The sequence below is a fragment of the Canis lupus genome, chromosome 18 (assembly GCF_003254725.2).
Source record: "Canis lupus dingo isolate Sandy chromosome 18, ASM325472v2, whole genome shotgun sequence".
Classification (NCBI taxonomy): Eukaryota; Metazoa; Chordata; class Mammalia; order Carnivora; family Canidae; genus Canis; species Canis lupus.
Window position 1 is genome coordinate 36,846,726 of NC_064260.1, and position 12,720 is coordinate 36,859,445.

Sequence of the window (12,720 nt, forward strand, 5' to 3'; positions counted from 1 at the left end):
GAGATTTCCACAACCTACAAGCAATCCGAAATCCAGTAATCAAATACATGCACGCATTCATTTTTCAGATGAGGAAAGTGGCCCACTGACAGTCGCTCTCTTATCACAGGTTCCCCTGAGTTAGTAGCTTGATGCCAGAATGAGAATCAGCACACAGGTCTCTTCTGTGTGCCCCTATTTTTTTTTTACAAAGAACCATTTCAATCGCACGATGCCATGGCACCCCCTGAGGCTGTACCGTGTGCAGCCTAAGAGCCTGTATGGAGCAGCCCTGTTTTTACTTTGCAAGTGTGAGAACCAAACCCAAAAGTGGGCTAGAAGGTTTTAGTTCAGCATCGTGCAGGGGAAAAAACAGAGGCTTTGGAGACAGCGGATCTGTGTTTGGATCAGCCCTCTGCTACTTACCAATCCTGGGAATATTGACGTTACTTGGTTATCACTGATCTTCAGCCTTTTTATCTAAAAATAGAGCTGGCAATACTCAAAGATTGTTAATAATAATTCAGGGATTGTTATGAGTAATTAAGTTTAATGGTCTATGTAAAGCCTCCATGTGAAGCATATCAGGGATTTGATAAACGTTCCTTTTCTTACAATTTAAATTCCGTCTCACTCTCATACACATACATACAGGTTTGAGTCAACATGAAAGCCAGATTATTTTTTAAGGTTTCCCCTTAACTTGGAAACTTCTGGATTTTGTCACAAGCTTAACATTAACCAAATGAAATTTGGGGTATCCACAGACAATGGGCTTGTCTTACTCTTTTGCAAAGCACTTATAAAACTGAGCACTTCCTGGGGGTAATAGGGCTGTGGGTTTCCCGAGAAGACTCTGTGAGAGAAAATAAGAAAATTGAAGTCTTGTTCCTTTGACTCTGGAATCCCCTTGGATGACCTGGAGGCCCAGAGGCTGACTGCCCTCAGATGGACTCTAGCAGCGAAATCAGAGCTCCTCATTGTACCAACTACTTGGGTGTGCTTGGGACTCTTTCAAGCCTTCTTTATTTGCCATTCAGAGACAAACCATAGGCCCAGCAGCTTGTTTTCAAAATCTAGGGAAACAGATGTCTTTGCTTATTTTTTCTCTCTCCAGTGCCAAAATGCTTACTGAGTTTTCACTGGGTTTAGAACTTGCCATTTTTTTTTCTTTTTACCTTTAAGACAAATAGTAGAAAGGGATCATTGTAAAATGAAGGGAGAGGATGGGCATCCCAAACTGGAAATGGTCTATTTCAGACTCCGATGAAAATGTTGAAGAACCTGAAGATGGGAAGTCCTAGATGACAAATGCAAGCGAGATTGACTAGTTGAGCCCTAAAAGGGTCTACCTGGCATTACCCCCCAGGCCTGGGGTAAGAAAGCAAGCACTGCCTTTCCTCCAAGGAAACCCAAAGCATGGCACCTAGCTGAGCAGGGCAGTGTGGTTGCAAAGGGCTGTGTTGACTGCACCTGTGCTACGTGAGGCCCGTGCCACCGACAGCTCCTGGATGGCCCGGCCAGCTCCGACATGTTAGGTTCTGTATCAGTGTCCTGTTGGCTGCTGTAACAAATCACCGTCAAGTTTAGTGGCTTATAACAACACCTGTTTATTATCTTATAATCTCTTGGTCAGGAATCTGACATGAGGGATCCCTGGGTGGCGCAGCGGTTTAGCGCCTGCCTTTGGCCCAGGGCGCGATCCTGGAGACCCGGGATCGAATCCCACGTCGGGCTCCCAGTGCATGGAGCCTGCTTCTCCCTCTGCCTCTGTCTCTGCCTCTCTCTCTCTCTGTATGACTATCATAAATAAATAAAAGTTAAAAAATAAAAAAAATAAAAAAAAAAAAAGGAATCTGACATGGGTTTCACTAGGCTAACATCTGGATGTCAGCAAGGCTCTGGTTTTTTCTGGAGGCTCTGTTGGAGAGTTCCTTTTCTTTCTTTCACTTTTCCAACCTCTGGAGGCTGCCCACATGCTTTGGCTTGCGTTCTTCCTCCTTCATGTCCAAAGCCAGCAACAGCAGGTTGAATCCTTCTTACCTTACTGCATCTTCCTCCTCTGCCTCCTTCCTCTGCTTTTGGCACCCCATGTAATTACCCCCTAGATAATACAGGACAATCTTGCCCATTTTAAGGTCAGCATGATTAGCTCCTAAACTCCATCAGCATCCTTAATTCCCGTGTGCCATGTAAGGTAATATATTCACAGGTTCCAGGGATCAGGGTATGGACATCTTTGGGGGCGGGGTGTGTGGACGTTGTTGCCTACCATAAATACAGAGGTCATTTTTACATTTTACTACAATTTTATGTATTAGGACTCTTTCAGTTGCAGAAACGGAAACTAATTCAAGTTAATAAAAAGAAAAGTATTTTATTAGCTTATATTCTTGGAAGGAAATGTGTGATTGGCTTTGGGCACAGCTGGATCCACATGTCTAACACGATCATCTGGGTACTCTTGTTCCTTTGCTTGGCTTATTTCTTTTCTTTTCTTTTCTTTTCTTTTCTTTCCTTTCCTTTCCTTTCCTTTCCTTTCCTTTCCTTCTTTCCTTCTTTCTTTCTTATTTATTTATTTATTTATTTATTTATTTATTTATTTATTTATTTTTATTTCCCTTAATGGTTTGATTCTCAAGCACAGGCCATCTGCACGGTGGCTAAGACAAAGCTCCTAGGCAATTCCAAGCCTATACAGTCCTCAAGACCGAGGATCCCAGAGAGAAAGCCACTGATCTCTTTTTAGGTAGCACCAGCAAAAGCCTGAGGATGCTCCCAGCTTGGTCACAGGTACATCCCTAAACCAGTCACTGTTTAGGGAGATCCTAGAGCAGCGATGAGTCAGCCTTAGAGCACGTGTACTGAGAGGGGGAAGGAGAGATTGTCCAAAGAAAATTCAGATGCTGTTACCAAAAGAAGAGTGAAAGAGCTAAGCACGCAGTAACCACTGGCGTCCACTCCTCCATCTCATTGCTGGCTTTCAGAACCATTCACCCGATCCCAGTTCAGAATTCATTTGGCTTTAAGCAACAAGACACTTAAAAGAGTCCAGAAGAGGCTCACCCAGGGCAGCTAGGAAGTTAATTCAAGTACTGTGTAAGAAGAGGAATTGTGCGATGGCTATAAGTATGGGTTTGGGAACCAGATTGTTTGGGTTCATATCTGGTTTATTGGTTGTGTTTACTTGAGCTCTCTGTGCCTCAGTTTCTTCACCTGTAAAATGGGTTAGTGCTAATACCCCATGAGCTCATGTGAAATTTAACTGTGTTAATCCAAATAGTGTTTTAGAATAGTTCCTTGACACAGAGTAAGCCCTCAACTAGTAATAGCTTTAAAAAGTATTGTTGTTATTATAAGTAAGCCCTTGAGGGTGGCTTAGGAATTTGCAGAATAGTTCTAGGAACCAGGTCAGATACTTTCTTGGTTTCTCTTTTTCTAGCTGGGGCCACACCATCTGTTATCTCTGGAACTTTCTTTTAAGCACCTCAGGGGCAACTGAGGTTCTCATTTGTAGGATGGATTTTCACAGTTTTCAGGTGCCCTCCTTTCATTCTGTCCTTGCCTATACGTGCCCACCACCACATGAATGCTGGGTCAGTATTTCTGAGTTCTGAGTCTTGAGAGAGTCTGACAGTCTGGCACATGAGTGGCTTTAAATAAAAGTGCACTTCCTTTGATTAGCTGTGACTGACTAGGCTGCCTGGGACACAGGGTCACCTCTTTCAGGAGGCATGGAAGGACCAGCATAAGTCAAAGAGGAAAATTCAGCTTAGCCAGAAAATTGCCCATCTTGCCTTCTGCATGTATACGCTAACAAATAGTGGGGGATTTCTACAGAGTGGGAAAGAGTCAGTTTCAAAAAATAAAAGTTATAACTAGATGTTTGGGAATAGGACAGCCCTGGGAACTGCTTTGTTCTGATGTGACTTAGCCTGTACTATTTGTAGAGAAAAATTGGTTTTCTCTTGTTGTTATAAGTGGTAGAGGCATGTTCAGCTCCGGTTAGAGATGCTCGTGCTGGACAAGAACTCCTTTCACTTCTGCATGAAGCATCAGTCTCAGAAACTCATTCCTGAAGTAGAAGTTTCCAAGAGAGTGGACTGCTTACCTTCCCTCTCAAGAGAGTGGATTCCAGAATGACCCCCGATTTTCTTTTTGATGATAGTTGGAAAAGCCCACATTTGGTCTTTGTCCCCTGTACCCTCTCTCACCTGTCAGAGTCCCTGTATTTTTTCAGTCCAGGGTATTCAGAACATCTCCATGTATGGCAGGGGGTACATGCTCTGCCTTCAGAGCTGTTGGTCTTTTCTCCAGTAAGTGTCCTTCTACTAAAGTAGCGTCACAGTGAAGGGGAGGAAGGAGTACTGATGGAATGTCTTAGCTCTGAGATACTGCAGGAAGAGTGGGAATGCTTTGGATCAGGGGTAGGCATGTTAGGAAGCATGGAGATTTGGGGGAGAAGACAAAGCATTGTTAAAATTCTGATAGAGGTCTGCTGGGAAAGTCTCCACTGTAAAGACTCTTGTGCCCCTTTCTGGTTGAACAATTCACAGGCTCCACACTTGCTTTCATATGCCTTGGTTTTGAAGCAGTCAACAAAAAAGCATCCTGCTGCCAGGGCCAACCATCAAAAAGAGAAAAGAGAGCAATGCAAACCGTGGGGGAATGTGCTAGAGAGAAATATTGTAGAGCAGAAACGTAGCTCTGCTGGCCTGATACCATGTGCATTATCTCCCCCAAAGGACCCCGTGGTTTAATGGATGGGGCTTTAACCTGCCCAGAGGTCAGTCTCTGCTGGACAAGTGGAACCTCATCCCTGAGGGCATCGACATACTCATGACACACGGACCTCCTCTAGGTAAGTGAAGCAAAAGGTTGTCCTTTTGTCATAGAACTGCCTTTTTTCATAATAATAAAGTGTAATAAATAATGCTTCGGGGATATAATCATTTTCTCTCAAAAAATAAAAAGTGAACACAAAAAGAAAAGCCAATGTCTTTAAAAGAAACCAGTATGATAATTAAACTCAGCAGTTCTGCTGGGCTTACAGGTGTTCTTGAAATTAAATTTTTTTTATTTAGTCGAGTCAGGGAAAATCAAATGAGTATGGAGCACCGCAGTCTTTTGAGCTTGATCATTTATTTTAAGAACCGTACTTCTCAGGAGTGAGGGAGGTGGAATGAAATGATGGAAACTTTTGTTTAAAGTGGTTCATTTGGGGTGCCTCGGTGGCACAGTTGGTTAAGCATTCTGCTCTTGCTTTCAGCTCAGGTAGTGGGATCAAACCCCCCCTCAATCGGGCTCCATGCTCAGCAGAGTCTGCTCGAGATTCTCTCCCTCGCCCCCCACTTCTCTCTCTCTTTTTCTCTCTGTCTCTCCCAAAGATAAGATAAAGTAGCTCATTTCAAAAAAAAAAAAAAAAAGAGTAGCTCATTTCCTTTTCCATCTAATAGTAGGACCTGGAAAATCTTTATAGTTGAACGTTGGAGCTGATAACTGAACAAAGAATCCTTTTTTTCTTTTTTTGTTAAGGCTAAGGTGTTAAGGACTTATGTTGAAAGTTATTTAATAATACTCATTCTACAGAATCCTTGAACCTACATCCAGTTTAGATTGCCAGTGTGCTTCAAAGCTACCTTTAGTTACGCAGATTATGGTCCAGAAGATGATTCTTTGACTCATATAATTATCTTTTAATTATTCATGAAACTTGTTATCTCTTTGACTTAGCTACAGAACATTTTTCAAATGCGACTATCACCTTGATCCCCATCTGTCTGGTATCTATTACGCCAGGACCCTTCCTGTCCAACAAAGGTGTACTCAGGAAATTCAGATAGTTCACTTTCAATAGGAGAGTTTTCTTTTTTTTAGATTGTGGTTAAAAAAAAAATACATAGCGTGAAATCTGCACTCTTAATAAATGTTCAAATGTATAGTACTAGCAAAGTTTGTTTTGGAAAGAGGAAGAAACCGCTTAGTACAAAATAAATTATTTTCACAATTTTTTCCCTGTGGCTTGGGGTTGTCCATATCACTTGCCTCCTCTGTCAACTGAAAAATAAAAAATCTAACACACGTCCCATACTGTGAATTTAATCTTCGTAAATATTGTCTCCTCCAACCCACTTAGGGCTGCTTCCCTTCCCTTACAAGGGAAGTGCTCTCTGTTTCACATGGAAACAGCAGAAAGAAGAACCAAGCCATGAGTTATGGTGGCACATTTTAATGATAGGGAGAAGCAAGAGAGGAGGAGCCAGTTCTTTTTTTTTTTTTTCCCACCCCCCTAGGAGCCAGTTCTGTTGCAGATAGAGAAGCTGTCCAGATTTGCACACGATCTTAGCCGTTCCTGACTCCTTCAGTATTTCAGAATCACCATCCCCATGCTTTTTTCCCTATTCTATCCCATCCCATCCCATGTTTTAAAAGATTATACTTATCAACAACATGTATCATCCTAATTAATTAATTTCCCTATTTTGTAGTCATTAGAGACTAAATCCTGAATTGTTAGCTAAATATTCTGATCAGCGTGAGTTACCCAGTGAGACCTACAGAGAGAGCATCCCAGCCAACTTGATCCTTTCCCTGAGCGGACCTCCTTCTGTAGAGAAACGATTCCCCTTAGGCTGTTTATTGTAAATAAGACTTGCATATCCTCAGGACAGAAACATCTACATGACTGAAGCCTTATTTGGAATATAGCTTTGAATAGAACAATTCATTCAAGCCATTAATTTTGGTACAGAAGCCAGTAGCAGTAGTAATAAGTCTGAATTCTAACCTCCAAAGAATTCAGACATCCCAAGAACTTTTAAGAGGGAGACTACCATCCCCCCCTTTGTAGGAAACATGGCACCATCCAGACAGTTGGCTGTGGGTAGAACAAGGTAAGTCAATTCTACATCAACGAGTTCCACACTAAAAGGTCAGGCTAGGTTTTCCTAAGGTTCAGTTGAACCTTATCAGTACATTATTGGGATTCTGGTAAAAATGCTGGATTGGGTGGGGGATAGAGATTGGCCTTGAATTCTGTCCTGCTGAGAAGAAAAGCCATCTCTCCAGGAGACTTTACTATTCTGGTGGAAGCAGGATGCCTCCTCAGGTTGATCCTATATGAAATGAGGTCTTTCCCCTTTCCAGAAAAACACACCCATGAGGGAATATGCCAGTCTAAGGATTTTTTTCCTCTGAAACCCCTGGCTGAATTTTTCTAAGGCCCCCATTCTCATCTAATGTTCTTTGCAGCCTCTCCAGCTGCTCCCCACACTCCAGTTACCATATTTTTACGGAGATGCTATATTTTCGTTCCTCCAGGTTCGCCAAAGTGCAGTAAACTTGTCTGTCCATTTCTGCATCATTTCTAAATAGTAGAACTCAGCTAATAGAGCTATGGTGCGGATTCCCACTTATTACAATTTAGCTGTTATTCCCAGCTGTCTTCTTCACACCCATCCTGCTGAGGTGTATGGGTTCCATTTCTGACCATAATTGTTCAGATACCTGACTTTTGCTATAATTGATGTCGGTTTTTATGGATTTTCTGCATTAGGCATTGAAGTAAGTGGCTTTTACTTTAAAGGTAGTCAATTAGCCCCAGCTTACCGGATGCCACCATGAGGTCACATTGTTGCCTATTGCTAGACAGGAGACTGGAGGAAGAAGCTTGACACTTCCAAGCTTTGGTCAGCAGGAACCACCAAAGGTGAAGAGTTGATGTACCTAAGGAGAGCCAGGTATCTTGTGGCCAGCTTACAGACAGCCCCTCCTAGCCTGTCTTCTTTGAGCCATCCTAGAGGTAAACTGCTATAAGAAAGACATAATAAAAAAAAAGAAAGAAAGAAAGAAAGTAACGGAATCGTGAAAGAAAGATATTGCAGGACTGCCGGGAATAAATGTCATTAGGCCCATGAAGATTTGAAATCGGGGCTGCATAAATCAAATCCCTTACAGAAAAAAAAAATGTTAATTAACAGGAAGAAAAAAATGGAAACCAAAAAAAATTTTTTTTCAAGAACCTAAAGAAGACAAAGTGACAAGTGAAAAGTTCCTTAAAAGCCATTGTGAGCTTTAATGGAGAAGCTAGGATTACAGATAATGTAATAAACCTTCTGTGAGTTATGGCTTCCTGAAAGTCTAAATGAAACCTTACCTGAAGAAAGAAAATTAAGAGTATTGATTGCATTTTGCCCTTAGGTTTTCGAGACTGGGTTCCAAAGGAGCTTCAAAGAGTGGGCTGCGTGGAGCTTTTAAACACAGTCCAGAGACGAGTCCGGCCCAAGCTCCACGTATTTGGTGGAATCCATGAAGGTAAGACCAGAAGAAAGGAGTTCACAAGAGGTTGGGTCACTATCCATGATTTCATTCCAGAATGGGGACCTTGGCTACGCTGAATATGACTAGAGCAGTGGTTGTCAAAGTTTTTACCAGTGGGAGAACCCTTGTATAAGATGAATTGTTAGGAGAAACGCCTGTATGTGATATCTTTTATATGATACATTTTTTATATGGAGCTGCTCTCTTTTAAGCAGAGTGGAGAGAAAAAGCCCGGTCTGGTTCACCTTACGGGAAAACCCAGCACTCCCCCAGGCAACTTCTAGAATCTCAGGGCTCTGACGAGAAATATTTGCTAACCACCAACTGTAGAGCAGCCCTGAGGTTAAAAAGAAAAAAAAAAAAAAAAAAGACATTTTTTTCCTTAAGAGAGCTAGAAGAAATAGCCTAGAAGTTAGACCAAATATCTTTCATGGCCTCGCTCTACCTGTAAATGTTGTGTTTCACATGGAATGCACGTGAAGAACCCATGAAGACAAGACAGTCTCTGAAGCAAGTAACTTTGGACACTCAACGAAAGTTATAGAACAGAAATGGCAGGAACCTGCCATCATTTGCAGGTAGTCATTTCCTTACTAACCTCAGAAAACCATTTCAGGCTTCTCAGAAATCATCTGCACTCTCAGGTCAGGCTGAGGCTACACAGAATAATTAAATCTCCCTTAAGTGGGAACTGGTCCAGTTGCCTCTAGTTCCGCCTCTCAAGGTAAGCTGGAGTCGAGTTCACAGAACCTGAAAGCCTCCCAGGAAACTTCACGGTTCTAGGTTTTGTCTTTCCCTTCCTCTTTTAGACTAGGGTTTTCAGAGAGATGCAAAGCTGTCTTTCAGGAGGCCTTAGATTTTTCTGGCCCCACTGGCCTCTCCCTGTTACATGGGTTTGTGTGCCGTGGGTGCGTTTACATAGGCAGCTGCCGAATTTCCTCCAGCTCCTGCTTACAGCTTGTACTCTGGAGTTATTTATGAATCTGCAGGCGAGTTGTTCAGGCCTATGTGTCTGACGAAGCGAAAAAACAAAAGTTTGCTTCTCAAAGCCCGCAAATCCATTGGCTTCCAGGTTAGGCATGGAATTAAAAGCATATGTATTGAAAATCATCCTACTAATGCCGGAGAAAATTCATCGTGCCCCAAGTGCAAGCACCAGCTGAGTGCATGGAATGCAGGCGTGCAGCTTTCCAAGAGTGGACATCATCCTACTCTGACTTTGAGCTGTAGTCTTAAAAAAGGGAGGCCCTTCTCTAAGGATTGGCGGGGAGGTCGGGGGATGGATGGGAGCTCCTGTCCAACAGGCATTTCTGGGGGACAGTTACCAGGCTTGAATTCCTGCAGCCTGCCTATGTGAGTTTGTATTTCATCCGGGTTTTTTTTTTTTTTAATCATTAATTAGCTTTAAACTAGCCAGACAATTGGGGAATTCCACTGAAGTCCCAAAATAATAAACTTGCTTAAAAGGGAGGAGATCATATTCAAATAAACTTGTCTCACTTTTATTCACTTAAGACAGCTGAAGAGGGCAGAGAGAGGGCAAATACCAACCTCTTGATGGAGAGAGATAACAAGACTTTATGACCCCAGAACTAAACAGTGCACATTTTAAATGCCTCTTTTCTTTTCTTAAGAGATTTTTCCATTGACCCTCATTAAGCTCTCCACAGGCTTACTTGGAGAAATTTTAGCAAATGGAAAGAAAGGAAGAAAAAAAAAAAAAGACAAGAAAAAAACCTCAGTTATTTCTGTAAGTCCTGGTAATTTAATTGTTCACGGGCATATTTTTCTATTCCGTAAGAGCCTGATACCAACATAGAATTACAAACTGAATCGCAGAGGCTCTAAGGTAGATATAAGGTATCCAGGGCAATGTGCAAACTTGCAAACATGTTAAAAATTTCAACAAATTAAAAATTATAAAAGGGACCTACATACCAAAGACCCAAGAAAAACTTTCGTAGCTTTTCCCAGTAGGTCACAAGAGATTTATATACTGCACGTGGGAAGTGTTTTTGCTTGATCCAGTGCCCGGGTGAGCTTAGGAAGCAGTGTCCTATGGTGATGTGTGTCTGCAAATCACTTGGATATTCGATTACTTGACTTTTTTTGAATGAAATGGAACTCAGCACCAAAAAGCCACACAATTCGAGTGAGATAAGATCACTTCTTGTTAACCATTCATTGAAGCAGTTTAGAGATTATCTCATAGACAAGGAAGCTGAGCATCCCCCCCACCCTCCTGCACCCCCCCTTCCAGATCCCAGTGCTGTGTGCTCTTTCCTGCCTCACCTGCCCCAAAGCCCATTTGGGGTTTTGGATGTGTGCACCCTGAGGAGCCTCTTCTGTGACTCTCTCTGTTCCCTAGAACTCAGTAATGAATGCAGGGCTTTGAAATGAAAATCATATTTTAAGAAGAGGGGAGAAGTGTTTTTCTCTGTATTCTCACTAGTAAAGAAATCACAGTCTTTCCCCGACAAATCTAATGCTTAAATAAGGAAAAAAGAATCCCTTTTCTTTGAAGTCAAGGATTCTCTCTCTAAAGAAAACAGAATGTAATTGGAAGGCAGCTTCTGAAAGCTGTTATCATCTGGGGAGGCTTCATTGAATCTCATCTCACTGCCCACTGGCAAAGATTTTTGAGTTTTCCTTGCCTGACAGCCCACCACTGAGTCACTATCATTTGTGTATATTACAGTAAGCATGACACTCTGTCTCCACAGGTTACGGCATTATGACCGACGGTTATACAACGTACATCAATGCCTCAACGTGTACAGTCAGCTTTCAACCGACCAACCCTCCAATTATATTTGACCTTCCAAACCCACAGGGTTCCTGAAGCTCTAAAAGCCCAATTGGAATGTGAGGGAAGGTCTATAAACTGCCATTTTTCTAATTATAAACTTACATTCTCTTACTTGTTTATTTCCAAATCCTGTGAGTTCTTTTTGTAAATTACTGGAACACAAATGACGCTAGAGGTTGTGCTTCTCCTTTATTTTATTTTATTTTTTTATTTTTAAAAAATGGGGCGTCCATTCGAAATGAAAGGAACATTGTGAATTTGTAAAATGACTTCCGTTCTCTCCAAGGCCACGCCATAGTAAATTGTGAGTATTCGCCAAAGGACAGCCAAGCTTTCTTTTTAAAAGGTGATGAAAGTCTTATTTTAATATGCTTTAAGCTGGAAGAAAAAGAAAAGAGAGAGAGAGAGAGAGAGAGAGAAACAGGTAGGTAGTGTTTTAAAAACCACCCAGATTTGCACAACTGTTTAAGAGTATTGTTCGAAGTATTTTATTTTTTGATGTTTTGTTGTTGTTGTTGTTGTTTTCTTGGTAACGCTTACTTTTTTGCAGACATGGCCTGGATTTATAGCAATCTTTTCAACAAAAAGTAGGCGTGGAAAAAAAAGACTTCTCTTCACACTCTCACTATAAAGAAAGCTGCGTCCAGGGAAGAAAACGGCCCTCGTTTAAAGGATGGCTTAGCTAGTGAGATCCGTATTGTGGTTCTACAAGGTCTCATTGTTTGTTTGTTTCTTTTAAATTATTTTAGCTTTAAAAATATGGGAATGGAATCTGTCAAGAGCAAGTATTTCGTGCAGTTAAAAAAAAAATTGAGCGTGCAGACTCCTTTTCAGTATGGGTTTATATATATAAATATTTTTTGTGTATTATGACTAAGTTAGGAGTTTAATATTGCCAAGGACAGTACGACTGCAAAGGGATGCTTTATAGCAAGGCATCAGAAGTCCGAAGGGGCTGACACATTTTCTCAGAACTCAAGGTCTCAAAGAGCTTGAGTTAAGTCTCGGTACAGTTACAGGCGTGTACAGACTTAAGTGGATGCAATGGGAGGTAACTAAAATAAGGCTTAGTCGTCCTTTATATTTAAATACCCTGAATCGTCTTCTTACTTCCTCTCCCTCCCCCCATTTTGCACTGTGTGTCGATGCAATCTTCGCTAGCACAAAATATTGTCGCTAATAGTCATTTCTGTTTTCCCATTGTAAATGCTGTTGAGCTTTATTCTATTTTATGTTATCTTGTTAATGAAATTTAGGAAAGCAGTTGTTTCTTTTAAATTTATTGTGATATTCTATATCTAGCGGCCTTTATATGCAAATAAAATTGCAAGATTTTTAAATCTGTCCTGTTTGGAGGGTTGGCTGGTAGGAGGATGGTGGTTTAGTCCTGGGGAAGGAGGGATTTATTCACATGCAGCATTAGTACTGCCTTTCAGAAGAATTAGAATAAGTGATTTTTTTTTCTGATTTTCAATAAATTTTTATTACCCACCATTCACAGGCTGGCAGGTAGATCGATAAGGCACTCAGTCTACTCTTTCCTTCCATCACACTGTCATCTATCTTGCCGTGGGCTTCTGAGGGTGAATATTTCGTCCTCACCATTGTAATTT

General features: G+C 41.5%; 1 protein-coding gene across 4 annotated transcripts in view; it reads left to right on the forward strand.

Moving 5' to 3' along the window:
- Positions 1–12,447, forward strand: part of MPPED2 (metallophosphoesterase domain containing 2) — a 175,833-nt gene extending 163,386 nt beyond the window's left edge. For all 4 annotated transcript variants that reach the window (XM_035701509.2, XM_035701506.2, XM_035701507.2 and 1 more), the window contains exons 5-7: positions 4,725–4,840; positions 8,179–8,292; positions 11,022–12,447. In XM_035701509.2, the coding sequence (XP_035557402.1) occupies positions 4,725–4,840; positions 8,179–8,292; positions 11,022–11,140 (349 nt within the window). In that variant the 3' untranslated portion in view covers positions 11,141–12,447. The remainder of the gene's footprint in view (positions 1–4,724; positions 4,841–8,178; positions 8,293–11,021) is intronic.
- The last annotated feature ends 273 nt before the right edge of the window (positions 12,448–12,720 follow it).